Source organism: Bufo bufo, chromosome 5 (genome assembly GCF_905171765.1).
Source record: "Bufo bufo chromosome 5, aBufBuf1.1, whole genome shotgun sequence".
Taxonomy (NCBI): Eukaryota; Metazoa; Chordata; class Amphibia; order Anura; family Bufonidae; genus Bufo; species Bufo bufo.
In genome coordinates, this window is record NC_053393.1 from 211,670,765 (window position 1) to 211,696,143 (window position 25,379).

The 25,379-nt window shown below is 45.7% G+C and overlaps 1 protein-coding gene across 5 annotated transcripts in view; it reads right to left on the bottom strand.

The window, feature by feature from the left end:
- The window catches only part of TPK1 (thiamin pyrophosphokinase 1), a 781,125-nt gene that overhangs the window by 402,099 nt on the left and 353,647 nt on the right, over window positions 1-25,379 (bottom strand). For all 5 annotated transcript variants that reach the window (XM_040432721.1, XM_040432719.1, XM_040432720.1 and 2 more), the window contains exons 5-6: window positions 24,764-24,836; window positions 11,316-11,411 (exon numbers count right to left, since the gene is read on the bottom strand). In XM_040432721.1, the coding sequence (XP_040288655.1) occupies window positions 11,316-11,411; window positions 24,764-24,836 (169 nt within the window). The remainder of the gene's footprint in view (window positions 1-11,315; window positions 11,412-24,763; window positions 24,837-25,379) is intronic.

Here is a 25,379-nt window from a genome sequence, read left to right on the forward strand (position 1 = left end):
GGCTTCAATAAAGGATATACCGGAGATGCTGCCGTAACCTTTTGTTTTTCCACTGATCTGTGGACTGCTACGGATCTGCGGTCCTGTTGTGGCTGATGCATTCCGGGATTGGTCGGGGAGGTCCGTTGATGATGCTTTACTTTGCTTTTCCTCAGGATAGGTCATCAGTATCGGATCACTGGGGATCCGACACTCAGGACTCCTGCCGATCAGCTGTTTGAGAACACACTGACGCTCACAGAAGCGCTGCAGCCTAATCCTTGCTCACCAAGCACAGCGCCGTCCATTTAATACTGGCTGTGCTTTGCATTGCAGTTCAGCCCTGTTCACTTCAATGGGGCTGAGCTGTGCCTAGGCCATGTGACCGATGAACGCCCATGTGGACGTTCACATGGCCTAGAGAAAAATGGAAAGGTGCACCGGTGCCTTATCAAACAGCTGGTCGGCATATATATATACAGTTGCAAGAAAAAGTATGTGAACCCTTTGGAATTATATGCATTTCTGCACAAATTGGTCATAAAATGTGATCTGATCTTCATCTAAGTCACAACAATAGACAATCACAGTCTGCTTAAACTAATAACACACAAAGAATTAAATGTTACCATGTTTTTATTGAACACACCATGTAAACATTCACAGTGCAGGTGGAAAAAGTATGTGAACCCCTAGACTAATGACAACTCCAAGAGCTAATTGGAATGAGGTGTCAGCCAACTGGAGTCCAATCAATGAGATGAGATTGGAGGTGTTGGTTACAGCTGCCCTGCCCTATAAAAAACACACACCAGTTCTGGGTTTGCTTTTCACAAGAAGCATTGCCTGATGTGAATGATGCCTCGCACAAAAGAGCTCTCAGAAGACCTACGATTAAGAATTGTTGACTTGCATAAAGCTGGAAAGGGTTATAAAAGTATCTCCAAAAGCCTTGCTGTTAATCAGTCCACGGTAAGACAAATTGTCTATAAATGGAGAAAGTTCAGCACTGCTGCTACTCTCCCTAGGAGTGGCCATCCTGTAAAGATGACCGCAAGAGCACAGCGCAGACTGCTCAAAGAGGTGAAGAAGAATCCTAGAGTGTCAGCTAAAGACTTACAAAAGTCTCTGGCATATGCTAACATCCCTGTTAGCGAATCTACGATACGTAAAACACTAAACAAGAATGGATTTCATGGGAGGATACCACAGAGGAAGCCACTGCTGTGCAAAAGAAACATTGCTGCACGTTTACAGTTTCCACAAGAGCACCTGGATGTTCCACAGCAGTACTAGAACTAAAATATTCTGTGGACAGATGAAACCAAAGATGAGTTGTTTGGAAGAAACACACAACACTATGTGTGGAGAAAAAGAGGCACAGCACACCAACATCAAAACCTCATCCCAACTGTGAAGTATGAGGCACAGCACACCAGACATCCCAATAATATTGCTGAACTGAAACAGTTCTGTAAAGAGGAATGGTCAAGAATTACTTCTGACCGTGGTGCACGTCTGATCTGCAACTACAGCAAAACGTTTGGTTGAAGTTATTGCTGCCAAAGGAGGTTCAACCAGTTATTAAATCCAAGGGTTCACATACTTTTTCCACCTGCACTGTGAATGTTTACATGGTGTGTTCATTAAAAACATGGTAACATTTAATTATTTGTGTGTTATTAGTTTAAGCAGACTGTGATTGTCTATTGTTGTGACTTAGATGAAGATCAGATCACATTTTATGACCAATTTGTGCAGAAATCCATATCATTCCAAAGGGTTCACATACATTTTCTTGCAACTGTATATAAGATAGGGGTCCCTTAAAATAGACACCTCTCTACTAGCTTGAACAGAAGGTTGCTGCAAACACAGCTCCTTCTTTGGAGGACTCAGTGCAAGCAATCACCCAGTGATACGAATGGGCGCTATATAATCCTTGTGGGAGATTAGCTCTCTTTCGGGGGTCATTCTCACAGATATCTTCGCCAGACACCAAGTTTATGGTCCAAACACTGTGCTTTATTGCGGCACATCCTTGTAAACATAAACAATTATATAAAATATTAAACACTCGCCCGGCTGGGCTCTAACTAAACATAACATATCCCTGACTCACCTAAAGCACCGTTCACACACGGTCATAACATGCAGCTTTCCCAGCCTAATGTCCATCAGCCTCCTGGCTGTACAGAGCACCGTTCACACACGGTCTCAAGTCCAGTACCTTTATGGGAGAGTGTGGCCCAGTAGTCCTCCCGACTCCGGCCTCGTGAGCCTTGCGCCCAGGCGTCACGGCATCCCCAAATGTTCTGGCTAGCACCTAGCCCCTAGCCCCGTGGCCCCTCAGCCAGCCCGGCTGAGACCACTAATACAGAGCCTCTAGCAGGGCCTCTGTTACACAAAGACTCTCTCTCTTTGACTGACAGTCTGGGCTGGGCTCTTATCCCAGACTGATTGTGTCACCTGGTGTTGCCTCAGAACTAGGGATGAGCGAACCCGACCTGTATAGTTCGGGTTCGTACCGAATTTTGGGGTGTCCGTGACACGGACCCGAACATTTTCGTAAAAGTCTGGGTTCGGGTTCGGTATTCGGCGCTTTCTTGGCGCTTTTTGAAAGGCTGCAAAGCAGCCAATCAACAAGCATCATACTACTTGCCCCAAGAGGCCATCACAGCCATGCCTACTATTGGCATGGCTGTGATTGGCCAGTGCAGCATGTGACCCAGCCTCTATATAAGCTTGGATCACGTAGCGCTGCACGTCACTCTGCTGATACAAGCGTAGGGAGAGGTTGCAGCTGCGACATTAGGGCGAGATTAGGCAGATTAACTCCTCCAAAAGACTTCATTCAGTGATCGATCTACAGCTGTGGATCATTGAACTGCTGCTATTCAATTGCTCACTGTTTTTAGGCTGCCCAGAGCGTTTTTATATCACTTTTTTCTGGGGTGATCGGCGGCCATTTTGTCGCTTGTGGTGCACCAGCACAAGCTACCACCAAGTACATTTAACCATCAATAGTGTGGTTATTTTTTGCTATATCCTACATCAGGGTCAAGCTTTCATCAAGTGCATTTAACCATCAATAGTGTGGTTATTTTTTGGCCATATACTACATCAGGGGCAAGCTGAGCTTGTGTCACCTAAGTGCATTTAACCATCAATAGTGTGGTTATTTTTTGGCCATATACTACATCAGGGTCAAGCTTTCATCAGGTGCATTTAACCATCAATAGTGTGGTTATTTTTTTTTGTGGTTATTTTTTGGCCATATACTACATCAGGGGCAAGCTGAGCCTGTGTCACCCAAGTGCATTTAACCATCAATAGTGTGGTTATTTTTTGCTATATCCTACATCAGGGTCAAGCTTTCATCAAGTGCATTTAACCATCAATAGTGTGGTTATTTTTTGGACATATACTACATCAGGGGCAAGTTGAGCCTGTCATCCAGCGCCTAAAAAATAGGCCTCACATTTATATTTATCCAAATCTGTACTGTTTTAGCTGGTCAAGTTATTGTTTGTGACCGTCAAAGCACAGTTTTTGTTCTGGGTTGAAAAACAATTCCCAAATTTGCAATTCTCAAAATTAGTGCTTTCTGCTGTATCAGGCCTACTTTAAATCTATCCCTAAAAGGGTATATTAGATTCAAGGTGCTGATAGGGTCATTCTCAAAAACTTAACACACACGCTACAGTGCAGATCCAAGTCTAAATAGATAGCCAGATAGTGTTAGGTGTCTGTAAAAAAAGGCCTGAATTTTAATTCAATACATTGGCCCGAATAATATTTTTCTTACTGTGGTGAACAGTAACAATGAGGAAAACATCTAGTAAGGGACGCGGACGTGGACATGGTCGTGGTGGTGTTAGTGGACCCTCTGGTGCTGGGAGAGGACGTGGCCGTTCTGCCACAGCCACACATCCTAGTGTACCAACTACCTCAGGTCCCAGTAGCCGCCAGAATTTACAGGGATATTTAGTGGGGCCCAATGCCGTTCTAAGGATGGTAAGGCCTGAGCAGGTACAGGCATTAGTCAATTGGGTGGCCGACAGTGCATCCAGCACGTTCACATTATCTCCCACCCAGTCTTCTGCAGAAAGCGCACAGATGGCGCATGAAAACCAAGTCCATCAGTCTGTCACATCACCCCCATGCATATCAGGGAAACTGTCTGAGCCTCAAGTTATGCAGCAGTCTCTTATGCTGTTTGAAGACTTTGCTGCCAGGGTTTCCCAAGGGCATCCACCTAGCCCTTCCCCAGGGGTGGAAGAGATAGAATGCACTAACGCACAACCACTTATGTTTCCTGATGATGAGGACATGGGAATACCACCTCAGCACGTCTCTGATGATGACGAAACACAGGTGCCAACTGCTGCGTCTTTCTGCAGTGTGCAGACTGAACAGGAGGTCAGGGATCAAGACTGGGTGGAAGACGATGCAGGGGACGATGAGGTCCTAGACCCCACATGGAATGAAGGTCGTGCCACTGACTTTCACAGTTCAGAGGAAGAGGCAGTGGTGAGACCGAGCCAACAGCGTAGCAAAAGAGGGAGCAGTGGGCAAAATCAGAACACCCGCCGCCAAGAGACTCCGCCTGCTACTGACCGCCACCATCTGGGACCCAACACCCCAAAGGCAGCTTCAAGGAGTTCCCTGGCATGGCACTTCTTCAAACAATGTGCTGAAGACAAGACCTTAGTGGTTTGCACGCTGTGCCATCAGAGCCTGAAGCGAGGCATTAACATTCTGAACCTTAGCACAACCTGCATGACCAGGCACCTGCATGCAAAGCATGAACTGTAGTGGAGTAAACACCTTAAAAACAAGGAAGTCACTCAGGCTCCCCCTGCTACCTCTTCTGCTGCTGCCGCCTCGGCCTCTTCTGCTGCTGCTGCCGCCGCCTCGGCCTCTTCCTCCGCCTCTGGAGGGACGTTGGCACTTGCCGCCCAGCAAACATGGGATGTACCACCAACACCACCACCTGCGTCACCAAGCATCTCAACCATGTCACACGGCAGCGTTCAGCTCTCCATCTCACAAACATTTGAGAGAAAGCGTAATTTCCCACCTAGCCACCCTCGATCCCTGACCCTGAATGCCAGCATTTCTAAACTACTGGCCTATGAAATGCTGTCATTTAGGCTGGTGGACACAGACAGCTTCAAACAGCTCATGTCGCTTGCTGTCCCACAGTATGTTGTTCCCAGCCGGCACTACTTCTCCAAGACAGCCGTGCCTTCCCTGCACAACCAAGTATCCGATAAAATCAAGTGTGCACTGCGCAACGCCATCTGTGGCAAGGTCCACCTAACCACTGATACGTGGACCAGTAAGCACGGCCAGGGACGCTATATCTCCCTAACTGCACACTGGGTAAATGTAGTGGCGGCTGGGCCCCAGGCGGAGAGCTGTTTGGCGCACGTCCTTCCGCCGCCAAGGATCGCAGGGCAACATTCTTTGCCTCCTGTCTCCTCCTCCTCCTCCTCAGCTTCCTCCTCCTCTTCTTCCACCTGCTCATCCAGTCAGCCACACACCTTCACCACCAACTTCAGCACAGCCCGGGGTAAACGTCAGCAGGCCGTTCTGAAACTCATATATTTGGGGGACAGGCCCCACACCGCACAGGAGTTGTGGGGGGGTATAGAACAACAGACCGACGAGTGGTTGCTGCCGGTGAGCCTCAAGCCTGGCCTGGTGGTGTGCGATAATGGGCGAAATCTCGTTGCAGCTCTGGGACTAGCCGGTTTGACGCACATCCCTTGCCTGGCGTATGTGCTGAATTTGGTGGTGCAGAAGTTCATTCACAACTACCCCAACATTTCAGAGCTGCTGCATAAAGTGCGGGCCGTCTGTTCGCGCTTCCAGCGTTCATACCCTGCCGCTGCTCGCCTGTCTGCGCTACAGCGTAACTTCGGCCTTCCCGCTCACCGCCTCATATGCGACGTGCCCACCAGGTGGAACTCCTCCACCTTGCACATGCTGGACAGACTGTGCGAGCAGCAGCAGGCCATAGTGGAGTTTCAACTGCAGCACGCACTGGTCAGTCGCACTGCGGATCAGCCCCACTTCACCACCAATGACTGGGCCTCCATGCAAGACTTGTGTGCCCTGTTGCGCTGTTTCGAGTACTCCACCAACATGGCCAGTGGCGATGACGCCGTTATCAGCGTTACAATACCACTTCTATGTCTCCTTGAGAAAACAGGGCGATGATGGAAGAGGAGGTGGCCCAGGAGGAAGAGGAGGAAGAGGGGTTATTTTTAGCACTTTCAGGCCAGTCTCTTCGAAGTGACTCAGAGGGAGGTTTTTTGCAACAGCAGAGGTCAGGTACAAATGTGGCCAGACAGGGCCCACTACTGGAGGACGAGGAGGACAAGGAGGAGCTGGAGGAGGATGAGGATGAAGCAGGTTCACAGCAGGCTGGCACCCAACGCAGCTCGGGCCCATCACTGGTGCGTGGCTGGGGGGAAACACAGGACGATGACGATGCGCCTCCCACAGAGGACAGCTCGTCCTTACCTCTGGGCAGCCTGGCACACATGAGCGACTACATGCTGCAGTGCCTGCGCAACGACAGCAGAGTTGCCCACATTTTAACGTGTGCGGACTACTGGGTTGCCACCCTGCTGGATCCCCGGTACAAAGACAATGTGCCCACCTTACTTCCTACACTGGAGCGTGATAGTAAGATGCGCGAGTACAAGCGCACGGACGCGCTACTGAGAGCATTCCCAAATGTCACAGGGGAACCAGTGGAAGGCGAAGGCAGAGGAAAAGCAAGAGGTCGCCAACGCAGCTGTGTCACGGCCAGCTCCTCTGAGGGCAGGGTTAGCATGGCAAAGATGTGGAAAAGTTTTGTCACCACGCCACAGCTAACTGCACCACCACCTGATACGGAACGTGTTAGCAGGACGCAACATTTCAATAACATGGTGGAACAGTACCTGTGCACACCCCTCCACGTACTGACTGATGGTTCGGCCCCATTCAACTTCTGGGTCTCCAAATTGTCCACGTGGCCAGAGCTAGCCTTTTATGCCTTGGAGGTGCTGGCCTGCCCGGCGGCCAGCGTTTTGTCTGAACGTGTATTTAGCACAGCAGGGGGCGTCATTACAGACAAACGCAGCCGCCTGTCTACAGCCAATGTGGACAAGCTGACGTTCATAAAAATGAACCAGGCATGGATCCCACAGGACCTGTCCATCCCTTGTGCAGATTAGACATTAACTACCTCCCCTTAACAATATATTATTGTACTCCAGGGCACTTCCTCATTCAATCCTATTTTTATTTTCATTTTACCATTATATTGCGGGGCAACCCAAAGTTGAATGAACCTCTCCTCTGTCTGGGTGCCGGGGCCTAAATATGTGACAGTGGCCTGTTCCAGTGGTGGGTGACGTGAAGCCTGATTCTCTGCTATGACAAGAAGACTGATTCTCTGCTGACATGAAGCCAGATTCTCTGTTACGGGACCTCTCTCCTCTGCCTGGGCCTAAATATGTGACAGTGGCCTGTTCCAGTGGTGGGTGACGTGAAGCCTGATTCTCTGCTATGACATAAAGACTGATTCTGTGCTGACATGAAGCCAGATTCTCTGTTACGGGACCTCTCTCCTCTGTCTGGGTGCCGGGGCCTAAATATGTGACAGTGGCCTGTTCCAGTGGTGGGTGACGTGAAGCCTGATTCTCTGCTATGACATGAAGACTGATTCTCTGCTAACATGAAGCCAGATTCTCTGTTACGGGACCTCTCTCCTCTGCCTGGGCCTAAATATGTGACAGTGGCCTGTTCCAGTGGTGGGTGACGTGAAGCCTGATTCTCTGCTATGACATGAAGACTGATTCTCTGCTGACATGAAGCCAGATTCTCTGTTACGGGACCTCTCTCCTCTGCCTGGGTGCCTGGGCCTAAATATGTGACAGTGGCCTGTTCCAGTGGTGGGTGACGTGAAGCCTGATTCTCTGCTATGACATGAAGACTGATTCTCTGCTGGCATTAAGCCAGATTCTCTGCTATGGCATGAAGAGACTGATTCTCTGCTGACGTGAAGCCAGATTCTCTGCTATGGGACCTCTGTCCAATTGATATTGGTTAATTTTTATTTTTTTTATTTTTATTTTAATTCATTTCCCTATCCACATTTGTTTGCAGGGGATTTACCTACATGTTGCTGCCTTTTGCAGCCCTCTAGCTCTTTCCTGGGCTGTTTTACAGCCTTTTAGTGGCGAAAAGTTCGGGTCCCCATTGACTTCAATGGGGTTCGGGACGAAGTTCGGGTCGGGTTCGGATCCCGAACATTTCCGGGAAGTTCGGCCGAACTTCTCGAACCCGAACATCCAGGTGTTCGCTCAACTCTACTTAGAACTAATGACTGATGGGGAAGACATGGAAACTCCTGCCATGAATCTCCCCTAGCAGCCATGAGGCCAGTCACTATCTCACATCCTACACTGTTGATGGAGAACATATTAATAGTAGGTCATGGCAGAATTTTGTTTCTGGATAGTCAAATGATTGCCATTGGATCCAATTTAAGGTACGACCACATGTGAAGGTTTTTTTATGCAGTTTTTTCAGCCAGGAGTGGTTCATTAAAAGAAAAGTAATACCTGTCCTTTATATTTTCTCTCCTTGGACTTCAAAAACTGCATAAAAAACCTTCACGTGTGGCAGTACCTTCAGAAGGGAGGTTGTTCTACCATTTTAATAGCCAATTATGCGATTATCCAATATAACCCTTAAGCTGGGCATATACATTTAATAGCTGTTGGCTGAACAATCTCTCCTGACTCCCCCATACACATGCACGTCCGATTTAGCCAAGTGTGTTTGTGTTATCAATGGGGAGAGAAGAGAAAGCTGCTGTTTATCTTCTGGAACAACAAAAGCGTTTGGCCAAAAAAATTCACTTGACCCGATCCTTTTCTTCCACAACATCATGCTCTGCACACTGACTGGCAATACAATAAGTTCAGTAAGGGCTCTTTCACACGAGCGGATGCCATGCGGGTAATCCGCTGCGTGAAAGAGTGCCAAGCCCCACTCCGGACAGCAGAGACACGGAGCATTAACATGATTGATAACACTCTGTGCCTCTCTGTGACCTTTTTACTACAAAATCACAGTGAGATAAAGATGTCACCGTGATTTTGTAGTAAAAAGATCACAGAGAGGCACAGAGCGTTACATGCGTGAGGACTTTAAACTGAAACATTTTTTCCGGTATTGAGATCCTCTGCCTGATCTCAATACCGGAAAACAACAACGCAAGTGTGAAAGAAACCGTAGTCACTCCCCAAACATCCAAACTTTTAAAAGCAATCTGAAACCCACCTCTTCAAGAAAGCCTGTATATTTTTAAGCTCGTTAATTCCAAGGGGCTGTACATCTACAAAGGGGTATACATACAAGATATAAAAAGAAACACACAGTACAATATGCATGAACTGATCCGCAATACACCCAGCCGGCACCGCCATAGAAATGTCTATTCTTGTCTGCAATTGCGGACAAGAATAGAACATGTTCTATTTTTTTCGGGAGCCGCGGACCGGAAGATCGGGGGCGCGCTCCATAGTGTGCTCTCCGCATCCATTCTGTCCCCATAGAGAATGAATGGGTCCACACCCATTCCGCAATTTGCATAACGGATGCGGACCCATTATTACGGATGTGTGAATGGAGCCTAACTATATTCTTGTGTCTGTTTGCTTCACGTCTCGCACAGGAAGACAGTCGGTGAAGATTGCAAAGTTCCTTCATTTGCTTTGTAAATGCTTTGCTTTCTAACTGGAGGCAGATCTATTTATCCTTGATTTCTTCTTGTATACAAAGAAGCAATAAAGCACATATCAGGAACAAGCAAGTCACAAAGCAGCTAATGAGGAATAACAAAGGCAAGAAACAAAGGTTTGCGATCTCTTTATGAATCACAGGAAAATGCAACAGGAATTGTTTCTTGCTTTGATTTATGTGTCATGTAAAACAAAAAGGAATGTACAGCCTTGATTTATACAGATCACAGAACATGTTGGGGAAATAAACTTTAATAGACAAAGAAAACATTGAAGTTGTAAATCACATCTTACGGCACCTTTCACCGGCTTTTACATTTATATATTGCTTGACCATGGGAAATACAATAAGCTAATTAAATAAATGTATGCACCGCGGTGCAAATAAAGTTTGAGGAGCGCATTAGAATATAAATGACAATAAAGATGAGAAAATGCAAAGGCCGAGCTACATTTCAAATAAAAATGCAAAACAAAGAACACTTTCCTCCGAGGGATACTACAGAAATACTCAAGTGCTGCCGACGGGCTGGACTCATTAAAGGGGTCTAATCTATCAACTCCCTACTTGAAAGGCCCATGTCAACTACATCAAATCTGCTGTCATTGTGTGGACTTACAGAGGTTGTCATTAGAGTCCCCTTAAAAAAAAAAAAATCTAACAATTTTATATTTTATCCATATTCTCAGATTTGTCTAGGCAGAAGTCAAGTAAAAAACAAAAATTCTGAACCCTAACAGTGAATAACGGTACTCAACGTTGTTCTCTCCAGATAAGAACAATCTCAGGCCCCAGGTACAGAGGATCTGACAACTTTCCTGACATGTCTATTACATCTTCATATTCCTCGTAAATGATCCATTCTGGAGCAACTTTTCTTAGATATCTGCACTGTGAAATGTATTAATACGTTGATGACCGGGCCTGCCGCCTATGTCCTTACATAGTGTGGGGCTGTCAGCACTCACTGTACAGTATCAGAGTTACCCAACTGGTAACATTCAAACTTCTAGGAGGAATAACAGCTCAACGGCACAATGTGAAGTTCTAAAACAAATGCTGCAGAACTGTAAGATTATGGAGAATGCAATTATTTCATGTGTCAGGACAGGCAGCTTAAAGGGCTTCTCCAAACTACAGATATCAGATGGGTGGGGGTCCCACACCAAACACTCTTAGCGATCAGCTGTTTTAGGGTGCTTTTGGGCCAGAAACTATAGAAGAAGTGGCACATAATAAAGTTTGTGTAGTGTACAGAGGGGTACGCAGCAATCTACAAGCATGTGACTGTGGTGTCCATGGAGGGGAGATGACATTTAGGTTACATCATGTTACATAAAAATCAATATTAGTGCCCAATACTAAGAATAAATTCAATCGCACACAACATAATTAAATTCTTAATCCCTTTTAGTGCAATAGAAAAATATGACTATATGCATGTTTTTTTTTTTAGTAAATTGTGCTTCACAGATGTTTTATTTTGCTTGGTCAAGTCATTCTAGATTTATAGCTTGAATTACCTGAAGTTTCTTTTGCTGGATTTTGTCGTGCAGAATTGAAAGGCACTTTGTAAAATCGGTGAAGTTTTGGTCTAGTGTTTCTAACAATTCACATCCCTATGAACGTAGGAAAAGATAAAAACTACATATAATTAGACCAATAAAAAAACTAAAAAAACAAGCCTCAATAGAAAACCATAAAATAAAACTGAATCATAGCATAGAAGATTAAAAATATACTGCAATATGACAACTAGCTTCCCCGTATTAAGTCCAGTGCACCCCATTCTTTATTAGTAAGTGACAACATCTGATCTCTACAGGAATATGGATAATACTTGAAGATATTATGAATTAAGGAGTCCGAAGGTGCATGGTGAGAGGTCAGTGTGAAATAGGACAAGGAAGGGGCATACACAGGAATCATAGGGCCTATAGCAATACTTAGAAAGTATTTACAACAGACAAGTGGCATAAAGAAATTTAATACAGCCCTAATTCCACTTCTTCCCCCACACAGTTCATAATAAAACTGTCAGTCTGCAGCTACCATTAGGGGGAGTTAAGTACAGTCAAATGTATACAGTTTCCCATTTAATCAATTGAAGGAGCACAAATGTCTACTCAGAGCTCCCCCTAGTGGTGGCTACTGGAAAATGCTGTGCAGGAGTTGTTCAGCACTAGCCCTCTTCACCTCAGGGGCCTCACAGCAGTGGCATGGTTTGCCTTTATGCCGAGTATGCCACTAACACAAGGAAAAGTGCTGCCAGCAGGAAACTGATACCGTGTACCTTATGCAGTTTGTGAAGCACACACCACATGAGCTAGGGATAAAGTACCTTACCCAGTGTGTATGGGTTAATATGTGAGCATCTTGCTGTGGATATACATCTGGTCGGGTTATCTGGACATTTGAGCATCTGGTCTTGGTTTTCAGAGTGAGCAAGTGCTTACTTTTTGACGGTATGTGGGCACTATGCATTTCGGTTATTTTCACACTGTATGGCAGTATTATTTATTCCATATTCACATGCAATGGTGGTCTTATTTAGATTTTGTTTCATTGTAAAAATGATGGTGATATTGACTGCATGTAGCTGTATTTGACACTATTTGCACATATTTGGCACTATAATTCAGACATTTACACATGGCATAGCACTGTTTGACATTCATATATGCAAAAATATATGGTAATACTATTTGGTTAGTTATTTTTTAGTTGTTTCCCAAACAGCAGCTTTTCAGAGATGACATCATTTTACTGAAGCTTAGTAACTGACAGTTAAAGGGGTTATCCGGTGTAGGAATTCGCAAGGGTCCGTCATTGACAGAAGGTATATGTCACCGAGGTTCCTGGCCTCGGAGAAGTAAGAGCCGGTATTTTCAGGTGTCAGTGGCAGATAATGCTGACTGTCCAAGGTCATGAGGGAACTCTGTAAGTTGCTCCACATAAAACAGCTACGGACGTCCGTGTATCATCCGCAAACAGATGGCCTGGTAGAGAGATTTAAAGGGATTCTGTCACCTGCTTTTACCATTTTAAGCTGGCACCATCGCTATGTTGACTAAAGTACCTTATTTCCAGCAGTCTTCTTTTTACTTATTTTCGTTTTGTAGTTTTGATATAAAAGCGATTTTTCAGTTATGCTAATTAGTGTCCAAGGTGCCCAGAGGGGCGTTTTTTTTTCACTCTCCGGAGCCCAGTGACGCCCCCCTGCAGTGCCCAAGAACGCCTCCTGATCATCATATAACCTCCCACAGCCCCGGCAAACGGTTCCACCCCCTCCCCACGTCATAGTCTACCTTATAGAAATGCCCCGTCCTTCTTCCTGTCTGCGGCCAGAAAACTCGCGCAGGCGCAGTACTGTCAGCGGCCTGCGCGATCATCAACGTCCTGAGGGCAACAGCGCTCAGGTCACATCACTGGGCTCGGCGCATGCCCAGTGAGACTTTTGAGGCTGTTGCCCTCAGGAGCTTGATGATCGTGCAGGCGCAGGCCGCTGGCAGTACTGCGCCTGCGCAAGTTTTCTGAACAAAATGTAGGCAAGGGTCCGTCGTTTACGGAAGGTATGTGTCACCGAGGTTCCTGGCCTCGGTGAACAAAGAGCCGGTATTTTCAGGTGTCAGCGGCAGATAATGCTGATTGAAACTTTGCTATTTTAGTATGGCTGTATAGCTGATCCGGGACGGCTCTTACTGGGAGTAGTCAAAGTGCTGGGTGGGTGACTACTTTCCACGCTCCAGGCCAGGTCTAGACTGAACTATAAAAAGCCCAGCCGGCAGTGTCAGCTGGGAGTGATTACCTCTCTCTGACAGAGGAGCTCTGGCAATCGCTGGTGTGGGAACTGAGCCCTGTGCTGGGCTGAAAAGCTGAGACCTGTCTGTTGGGAGAGCAGGCCACCTAAAGCCTTCATTTGGACTGCTTGAGGCAGAACCTCCAACAAGGTGAAGTTTTTTGTTATGCACGAACTATCTACTTGGTGTGAACAAACACCGACCCTGCAAAGAGTGTTTTTTGTATGACCTTATGTGTGCATAAACACGGACATTTGAATTATGAACTTATACTTTGCCTCTGTACTGCATCCGCGTATCCCAACTACCAGAGTGAATCCCCACACCGGTTATTTATTTTTTAAATGTCATGTAATATTATAATTGGACATATCATGAAAACCCAGGGTGTAGCTTTAGTGGAAGCGGCAGAGATGCGGCTGCAAAAGGACCCAAACTCAGAAGGGGCTCACCCAGAAGGAGGACTAAAAGATTTTATTGTCAGGGCCCCCTCAACAGTATTATACAATGACATTATATAAAGTGACAGTATATAAGGTGACATGACCAGTGACGGACTGGGGTACCAAGGGCCCACCAGTGTAACTGATTCTGGGGGCCCACCTTAGGGCTCCTGCACACAAACTTTTTTTCTGTGTCTGTACCATTTTTTTTGTTTGGCCTGTATGTGAAACCTTTCACTTCAATGGGGTCGCAAAAATGGAAATGACTCCATGTGCATTCTGTGTCTATATGTCCGCATGGCCGTTACACAAAATTATAGAAGATGTCCTATTATTGTCGGCATTACAGACAAGGATAGGACTGTTTTATTAGAGGCCAGCTGTTCTGTTCCGCATAATGTGGAATGGACACAACCGGTATCCATGTTTTGCAGATCCGCAATTTGCGGACTGCAAAACATCCAACAATCGTGTTCATGAGCCCTTACAGTGATAACAGAAATATTAAAGATGAACTATGATGGTAGACACTCACAGCAAAATGCGCAAACATACATGTGGAAGAATTTAAGCTACTTTCACACTTGCAGTAGCAGGGTCCTGCAGGATGTTCCAGCGGGGGAACAGCCTGCCGTATCCGTGCTAACGCTAGCCCACCGTGCCAGCGGAAGTCTGCTGTAGTTTTTGTCCGGCCGCCTCTCGGCATGTTTGCCGTGGTGCAGCCGGCACAGTGGGCTAGCGTAAGCACGGATGTGGCAGGCTGTTTCCCCACTGGAATAGCCTGCCGGACCCTGATACTGAAAGTGTGAAAGTAGCCTTACACATATATGGATTTCCTGTTCTTAAAGCCTCATGCACACGACCGTTCCGTTTTTTTGCGGTCCACAAACCGCAGATCCGCAAAAAACGGAAGCCGCCCTTGTGCCTTCCGCAATTTGCGGAATGGTTGGCCAATTGTAGAAATGCCTATTCTTGTCCGCAAAACGGACATGGTAATGCAAACGGATCAGTTCTGAACGGATACAAGCGTTTGCATTATAGGTGCGGATCTGTCTGTGCAGATACCAGACGTATCCGCACCTAACGCAGGTGTGAAAGTAGCCTTACTGAAGTGAGACAACCCCTTTAAGACCATCTTCCCTTGATCATGGGGGTCTCAGCAGTCAGACCCCCACCAATCAGACACTTATGACCTGTCGTGTCATAGCTGTTTCACCTTTTCACATTCCCTATCCTTAAAGGTTTTCTTTGGGTGTAAATTTTTTTTTAAATACAACTGCTCGCCTGTTAAAGGGCCTGTGTCCACTTTTCTAGTTATCCTCTATCCACAGGATCGGGGATAACTAAGTGATCCGTGGGGGTCTGAACACTGGAGCCCCCACTGATCCCCCTTCTTGACTGAGTGGCAGGTCGAGCATATGCCCTGCCTCTCCATCCATTCTCTATGGGGTCGTCGGAGATGGCGGAGTACAGCGCTGGCTAATTCCAGGGGTCCCAAAGAGAATGAATGGAGCAGCACGGCGTATGTGTAGCCTGTCAAACCATAAAAAGGGGGAACAGGACCCATTCCTGGGATCAGTGGGGGTTGCAGAATCGGACCCCACTATTCATATAGTTATGCCCTATGGTGTGGAGAGGATAACTTAAAAACCTGCACAACCCCTTTAAATCCTCCACCACCAGTATCATGGCAGAAGTGAATATCATCACTGCCCCATGTAAACTTTGTCAATACTGGAGAATATGACGCACTGTGCAGAATTTTTTGGGCATAAGTCCACCCCCCTTTGCAGGTCCCAACCTTTAACAAAGCCCAAGCAAAGGTGCTAAAGGAGCAACGTGAGCAAAGGGCACAAATGGAGGGTCATAACTGAAGCAGAGACATTAGGGTCACCTGAGGCAGGGTAATAGTGGTAATCTTGGAGCAGGGATAACTGGAGAAGAGGCAACATTAGTCGTGCATTTAGAGTGAGGGCATCTGGAACTGGGGCACTTATGGGGGTGTACCTAAAGCAAAGGCATTAGGGTCGCCTGAGGCAGGGTAATAGCGGTGATCCTGGAGCAGAGGTATTAGGGGGCAACTGGAGAAGATTTAATATTAGGGGTGTTTTTAGAGGGGGGACATTGGGGAGGCATCTGGAGCTGGGGCATTTATGGGGGTGCATCTAAAGCAGAGTGTCACGGACGTTCCCATGGCAGGTACCAGGAGATCAGAGAGACTGGCAACTTGTTGGTTAAATTGAAAAGTTCACTGTAGATCTTGTGTCTGTGTTTTAGTGAATGCCACACCCCTTGCTTCAGGTGTTGCTTGTTGGTAATCTACCTTTCCCATAAGTAGCAGCTTCTCACTCTTGAAGGGGCGGTTTATATTGTCACGATCAGTGTGTGGGGGGGGGCTCCACACTAAACACAGGAGGGAAGGCGAACAGTAACTGGGCCTGAAAACTAGGGAAAAAACAGGTCACTTCCTAAACATCCCTAATCCGGGCCCTGACTACCTATCAATATGAATAGACCTTGAAGGTAGAATATTCATATGCTGGATACCTAGGCCCTTATATCCCTATAATGCCCTGGAATAAGTATAGGACCAGAGACAACCCATTCCTCCCCAGATGGACAAATGGAAATCTTTGTCTTAGGCCTCTTTCACACTTGCGTTGTCCGGATCCGTCATGTACTCCATTTGCCTGAAGTGCCCGCCGGATCCGTAACACCGCAAGTGAACTGAAAGCATTTGAAGACGGATCCGTCTTCAAAATGCGTTCAGTGTTACTATGGCACCCAGGACGCTATTAAAGTCCTGGTTGCCATAGTAGTAGTGGGGAGCGGGGGAGCAGTATACTTACCGTCCGTGCGGCTCCCGGGGACGCTCCAGAATGACGTCAGGGCGCCCCATGCGCATGGATGACGCGATCCATGCGATCAAGTCATCCATGCGCGTGGGGCGCCCTGACGTCACTCTGAAGCGCCCCGGGAGCCGCACGGACGGTAAGTATACTGCTCCACTGCTCCCCCGCTCCCCACTACACTTTACCATGGCATTCAGGACTTTAGCGTCTTGGCAGCCATGGTAACCATTCAGAAAAAGCTAAACGTCGGATCCGGTAATGCGCCGAAACGACGTTTAGCTTAAGGCCGGATACGGATTAATGCCTTTCAATGGGCATTAATTCCGGATCCGGCCTTGCGGCAAGTGTTCAGGATTTTTGACCGGAGCAAAAAGCGCAGCATGTTGCGGTATTTTCTCCGGCCAAAAAACGTTCCGTTCCGGAACTGAAGACATCCTGATGCATCCTGAACGGATTTCTCTCCATACAGAATGCATGGGGATAATCCTGATCAGGATTCTTCTGGCATAGAGCCCCGACGACGGAACTCTATGCCGGAACACAACAACGCAAGTGTGAAAGAGCCCTTAGGCCCAGATACAAACAACAGGGAATATAACAAACACAAAACAATAAGAACAGACAAGACTTATCTGAAAGTAGAAAACTGGCAACTCCAGAAGCACCACAGAGTACAACCGACCAGCTAGTAAGAAGGCAGGAAGAAAATCTATAAACCGCACCTCCAAGAGTGAGAAGCGTCTACTTATGGGAAAGGTAGTTTACCAACAAGCAACACCTGAAGCAAGGGGTGTGGCATTCACCAAAACACAGACACAATAAGAACCACAGTGAACTTGCCAATTTAACCCACAAGTTGCCAGTCTCTCCGATCTCCTTGTGGGTGAAAACTGAGCTAGGATCACGTGCCCAAAGTACGGCACATGATCCCAGGAGTACTCGCAACATAATTAGATTGGGAAGCAGAGCGCTTGCCCGTTGAGGTTAAAAGAAATAAAAAATGATGTCATTGTAAGACTCACCAGTGTGGGCGGGATGAAATAAAGAAAGAAAGAAATAAATAATCGGACAACCCCTTTAATATGACTCATGTGCAATATCTTTCCCCTTTAAATACCAAGTGTAGCAACATGACCTGTACTATCTGAAAATGACTCATGAGCAAGGAAAGGCAGGTTAACTGTATGATAAATGGGTTGACCTGCAGAACAGTGCAAAATAATAAATACAGTAGGTCATATTCACCTTACTGATCCCCCAAGTCTTCTGTTCTGATGCTTTCAGATCTCCTGGTGGTCATGAATGGTCTACATACAGTATATGCCACTGGTATTAATATAGATGTGAACTCACCCGGACAATTAACCACCCACAAAACTCAAGGATAGGACCTGTTAACTTCTGACATCAGTAGGCATCTGAGCTGCTAAACCTTCATTGTTTCATGACATGTCAAACTATGAAACCATGTAAGTCAATCATAAAACCTCTATATGTATTAAAAAAAGACTGCTGAATACAGATGTAACATTGGAAATATCATAAAATCAAATGAATTGCTTTTGTAAGAGCCACAGCATGTGAATTATAGTGTCAAAGATCTGGGAAAGGTAATAATAATGTAACACGGCATTCATTTACAATTTCACGTCTCTTCTATGACATTTGAAAGAATTAAATTATGCAGATTATTAACCCAGAGGTAGAAAATACACCTGAACTACTCAGGTCATATGGTGAGCTTATATACAATATATACACACTCATTAGCCTTAAAGGGGTTAACCAAACCCTATAATGCCCCCAATAATGCCTGGGCTCCTCACGCAAGGTATACTTACCTTGCTCCCCGGCAACCGTGTAGCTTCTGATGCCCGCATGGCTGCCACTGCATCAAAATATCTAGCGATGTAGGGAAGGAGCCAATAGCAGGCCGCAATGGGGACGAGGCTTCCTAGCATTGCGGCCTGCTATTGGCTGCCCCCCTCATTGCTGGATGTTTTGATGCAGCGGCGGCCGTGCAGGCATCAGAAGCTGGTTCCGGGGAGCAAGGTAAGTACAACCTCTGTGAGGGGCCTGGGCATTAGAGGAGGCATTATAGGGGTCGGATAACCCCTTTAACATTAAGGGTACAGCCACATGTTCTGGATTCTGGGTCTCAAAATCAGGAGTGGATCATAAAAAAACAGACAGTATTAATGACAGATGTTACTATTCTTTAATTTATTTTTATTGACTCCTGGTTTTGACTTCCCTATAACAATCAGTGGCATGCCTAGGGTATTTTGGGCCCAGGGCAAAATCCTTCTCTGGCAACCTCCCCCCAACCAATATAAAATTTATTTTATATATTTTTACATTTACATGTCCCCCTGTGGTTTCCACGCCTTATAATGACCCTCAGTGCCCCCGTGCAGTATAATGATGCCTAGTGGCCCCCCCCCCATACTGTATAATGACCCACAGTGACCCCCATAGAGTATAATGACCCCCAGTGCCCCACATACAGTATATTAACCTCTGTGACCCCCTCACAGAGTATAATGACCCTCCAGTGCTCCCCAAATACAATACTGTATGGAGGGCACTGAAGGTCATTATACTGTATGGGGCAGCCACTGGGGATCATTATACTGTATGAGGGGGCACAGGGAGTTGTTTTACTGAGTGAAGGTCCCTCACACAGTATAATAATCCTCCAGTGGTCTGTCACAGCTGGAGCTCTGGGGAGCTGGCAGTCCTTTCACTCCTTGAGGGCGCTTATCACCCCGCATTCCTTCTCTCCTCTTGCTCGATGCAGCAGTGACACACACATCATGACGTCACCATTGGGGGCAGGCCTGTATGAGAGAAGGAGAGCGGGTTAATCTGCTGCGCTCAGTCAGAAAAAAGGACTGCCATCTGCCCTGCGCTCTAGCAATGAGTGCTTCCATCTGCATTGATAAAAGCGCTCATAGCTGCCAGCATCCCCCTGACAGCTGGCCCCCAGGACGTTCCCCCTTCCATTCCCTCCAATGCCACTGCTAACAACGAATAGACAGGTGGTCTCAGCAACTCATTGCCCAGAGCATCACAATGCCTCCACCAGCTTGCCTTCTTCCCATAGTGCTTCCTTGTGTCATCAGACCAGGTGACCTTCTTCCATTGCTCTTTGTTCCAGTTCATATGCCCATTTTATGCATTTTTTGGCAGTGGACAGCATGGGCACTCTAATCAGTCTGCAGCCATACAGCCATGCACGGTGTTCTGACACCTTTCTATAATAGCCAGCATTTAGGGGTGTAGTTAAAAGCTCATGGGTCCTGGTGCAAGAGTTCAGCTTGCCCCCCCCCCCCCCCTTCCCTCAGTGTTTAGTGGCCAGGGGCAGGGAAGGACATAGCCTTTGTGCTGCCTAAGGCAAAAATTGAACTGGCATCTCCCCCCCCCCCCCCCCCCCCGTCATGCCAACTTCTTGACCTAACCCCTTCTCTTCAGCCAGCGGTGTAACTTGACCAGCATCCTCTTTCTAGAATACTGGTGTCTTCTTGTGCGGCACAAGGGTCTTTGGGTCCCCTCAGGCTCCTGGGCCCAGTAGCGACTGAATCTACCTGTTATAACCTCCATTTATACCATACAAAAGGAAGCATAATTGTATATACTGTATATTATAGATATTTAGATACCATATTCTATACATTCTGGCAAAAATTCGAAAGAATATTTTTGTGCATCTGCAGAACCATACACAAATCACTTATCCTTCAGTATATGAAAATAGCTTGTGCATGCTTTTTCTCAAGAGAAACAATCAACTACCTGTCCCTGGAATAAGCACTATGAATATTAGATGGGAACATACAGTCCATTCGGAAAGTCTTGCACTTTTTTCACATTTTGTTATGCAGTGTCCTTGTGCCAAGATAAGATACAATTCAAGTTTTTCTCCATCATTGTGCACTCAGTATTCCATAATGAGAAAGGGAAAAAAGAATGTTAGAAATCTTTGCTAATTTCTAGAAAGGGAAAAACTAAAATCTTGCACTGAAATAAATATTCACACCATTTGTTCAGTACCTAGGTAAAGCACCTTTGGCAGCGATTACAACCTCCAGTCTTGTTTGGTCTGATGCCACAAGGTTTGCACATCTGGATATGGGGAGTTTCTGCCATTCTTCTCTGCAGATCATCTCAAACTCTGTCAGGTTGTTCGGGGACCGTCAGTCGACAACCATTATCAGGTCTCTCCAGAAATTATTAATTGGGTTCAAGTCAGGTCTCTGGCTAGGCCACTCAGGGACATTCATAAAGTTGACCCTACTCTTGTGTTGTCTTGGCTATGTGTTTGGGGTCAGGTTTTCATTAAGAATATCTCTGTACTTTGCTTCATTCAGCTTTCCCTCAAGCCTGACCAGTCTCCCTGTCCCAATCGATGAAAAACACCCGCACAACATTATGCTGCCACTAACATGCTTCACTGTATGGCTGGTATTGGGAAGGTGATGAGCAGTTCCTGGTGTCCTCCAGACATGACACTTAGAATTGAGGCCAAAAATTTCAATCTTGGTTTAATCAGACCAGAAAATCTTGTCTGCCACAGTCTGAGAGTCTTTTAGGTGTTTAGGTGTTTTTTTTTTGCTCTAGGAGGGTTTTTATGTGTCCTTTGTTGAGGAGAGGCTACTTTCTGGCCACTATGCCATAAAGCCCAGACTAGGGGAGTGCTGCAGTGATAGTTGACCTTCAAGAAGTTTTTCCCATATGCCCACAGGATCTCTAGAGCTCAGACAGAGTGAACATTGGGTTCTTTGTCATCTTCTTTTTTTTTTACCAAAGCCATTCTCCTCTGATTAGTTAGTTTGGTGGGGAAGCCATCTGTAGGAAAAGCCCTGGTTGATCCAAACTTTTCCATTTAAGAACTATGGAGGCCACTGGGCTCTTAGGAGCTTTCAGTGCGGCAGACATTTTATGTACCCTTCTCGAGATCTGTGCCTCCACACAATCCTGTCTCTGATCTGGATAGGTAGCTCTTTCCTCCTCATGGCTTGTTTTTTACTGTGATATATATTGCCAGTTTTGAGACCTTATATAGATAGCGGTGTGTCTTTCCTAATCACGTTCAATCAACTGAATTTACCACAGGTAGACTCCAATCAAGGTGTAGAAACCTCTCAAAGATGATCAAGAGAAATGGAAGGCCCCCAGAGCTAAATTTCAAGTGTCATATCAAAGGGTCTGAATACTTATGTATCTGCAAAATTTTAGGTTTTTACCTTTTAAATAACTTTGCAAAACATTCTAAAATTCTGTTTTGACTTTAGAAAAAAACAATAACAAAATGTAAAACAAGTGAAAAGGTCTAAAGACTTTCTGAATCTCTTTTGCCTTCCATATACATACAAAATAAAAAAATGAAAGCATGCAAAAAAATATAAAAAGCATGGCTGTATGTACAAGGGCACCTTCAATAATAAACTTTGCTTTCTGTAATCATGTGTATGTTCACACTGGTTAACGGGGTTCTCCCACAAAAATATCCTACAGTTTTCAAACCAGTACCTGGATCTGAATCCTTTTGTAACTACATTAAATTAAATATTTAGTACAGCCACTGAGTTATTCAATAAAATGTATCTGTATAGCGCCACCTGCTGTTTGTTTTTTCCTTGTATCTGTGTCCTACTTACTGAGAAAGCTGCAAGTCAGTCATTTGCCTCCTGAGCTGTGATAGGAGCTACAGAGCTGCAGAAAAAGACCCAGCCCCTGGGAAAGGACACGGCTACTCAGCTGCCAACTTGATATAAATCTAGCAGATAAATTGGAGCAATGAATGGGGAGATCTCTGGATCCATGTGTGGTACAGGGCTGGTTCTAGCTTTGTTAAAAAGAGCTTGTCGTGTCCTATACAGGGCCGGAGTCACCAGTAAGGCGACTTAGTCAGTCACCTAGGGTGCCATTTACACCGTTGCGGTGTAAAAAAAAAAAGTTGGTTATATAAGTTCGGCCGGCCGGCGGCGCCCCTCATGCTGCGCCTCCTGAGCGGCTGAGCGCTTGCCGCTCCAAAGAATCTCTGGCCGCCGGCTCAGTGCTGCGCAGCCTGCTTGCGCCTGCTGTCATGCTGTGTCTGCTCTGTGCTGTTGTTAATGTAGCGTGGCCGAGCTCTGTTCGGTCCGCGGTACAGGAGCTTTTGTTTCCTGTACCCGGCCGGACTGACAGGAAGTGCTCACGAACAGAGCTCGGCCACGCTACACTAGAGGTGACAAGGGAGGAGGGGAGGGGGTGTAGAATGAGAGTGACAAGGAAGGGAGGGAGGGGGAAGAATGAGAGTGACAAGGGAGGGGGGGTAGAATGAGAGTGACAAGGGAGGGGGAGGGGTAGAATGATAGTGACAAGGGAGGGGGAGGAGGTAGAATGAGAGTGACAAGGGAGTCCCCAGAGCCAGACCAAGATCCAGACTGCAGCCAGAGACCAGATCATCTTATTGTCCTGGTGGTAAGTAGACAATGCAATATGTTTATTATGTAATTGTTTAGTTATTAATACTACATTGGAAACTAATTTACCTCACATTTAGGGTCCATTCACACATCCGTGTGTGTTTTGCGGATCCACAAAACACGGACAGCGGCAATGTGCGTTCCGCATTTTGTGGACCGCACATTGCCGGCACTAAGAGAATATGCCTATTCTTGTCCGCTATTGCGGACAAGAATAGGACATGTTCTATTTTTTTCAGGATCGGAATTGCGGATCCGGACCCATAGAAATGTATGGGTCCGCAATTCCGTTCCGCAAAAAGAGACAGCTACAAGAAGCTGGATTAACCGTAAGGGAAACATAGCAGTTCTTTTAATTTAAAAGCTGAGAAAGGGGTGGAACATATGTGATGTCATGATATGGGCAGATGGGGGCGGCAATTTTTATCTTGCCTAGGGCGGCAAAAATCCTTGCACCGGCCCTGGTCCTATATGATGCCTGATTTTTATTTTTGACATTAATCATGGGATAATCCCATTAAATTCCATGAGGAGTTATACAGCATGTGTAAAACAGTAGCAAATCTTCATTCTATTCCTAAAAATGAACGCATTGTCATTCATATGGCTGCAGATTTTTTACACACAAATTTCACTTCTGCATCAAGAAGAGGCATGGCCTTACTTGGCACAAATTCTGCATGCAGATTAGCTCTATAGAAAGAGGGATCCATGAGTAGCTCTCCAGCATGCAAACGGCAAAACGAAGGCAGATATCTAACGTATGTTTACCGCATGAATATACCCTAATAAATCATTATTATATTGTAGAGAGGAAGGTGGCGGTAGGGACGGGGAATTCACAATTATTAAATTGAAAACCTGATCTTACTTTGTCTATCAATGGAGATTGATACATACACTGTAAGAGATGCTCATACTATTGTCATAGTAAACTGCACACCTCCTGGCTTGACTTGTGAAGTAGAATTAAGTGGCCATGGAACTAAGTATCAAAGCCATGGCCATGTAATCTGCATAGCAGATTTGTACCTATTAAACTGGCTGACCTGTTACATGTGCGCTTGGCAGCTGAAGGCATCTGTGTTGGTCCTATGTTCATATGTGCCCGCATTTCTGAGAAAGCCCCAGTTGCTCCTAGAGGCGCATTGCATGTATTAAAACATCATTTTTCTCAGTAATGTGGGCACATATGAACATGGTCCAAGTTGCCCTCAGCTGCTAAGCGTACATGCAACAGGCCATGCAGTTTCATAGGTACAAAACTGCTGACAGATGCCCTTTAAGCAGCAGCGATTCCCAATACTATGAGTATCTAAAATATGCTCTTATTAAATAGGTCTGTCTTCTAATAGATTCCTTTTAAACATTAGTAAAAGGTATAACATATAGCAAGGATACAGTACCTTTTTCATGTAGAATTCCTTCACCAAAGGCTGTATGGAATCAAAGTCTCCACTTATGAAGTCTGGCAAGTACCTAAACAGCAAACAGAAACATTGTAAGTGAACATATATGTTCAAATATTGTTATATCATACAGTTGTGTTCAAAATAATAGCAGTGTGTTTAAAAAAGTGAATAAAGCTCAAAATCCATCTAATTGCTTCTATTTTCATACACACAAATGGATTGGGAACACTGCACATTCTATTCCAAATCAAAACATGAAGAAAAATATATCAAATTTGTGTTTTTCCTCTAAAAAAATTTGAAGAAAAGTGAATATTAGACTGTTCAAAAAAATAGCAGTGTTTGTATTCTTCTTTACAAACTCAAACATCCACTATCTAAACTGAAAAATGTTTGAAGATTTTGCTTTCCTTTGAATCACTTTACTAATATTTAGCGGTATAACTGCTGTTTCTGAGAACTGCTGGACATCTGTTACATCTGTGTTGCATGGAGTCAACCAACTTCTGGCACCTGTGAACAGGTATTCCAGCCCAGGATGATTGGACTACATTCCACAGTTCTTCTCTATTTCTTGGTTTTGCCTGAGAATCTGCATTTTTGATGTCAC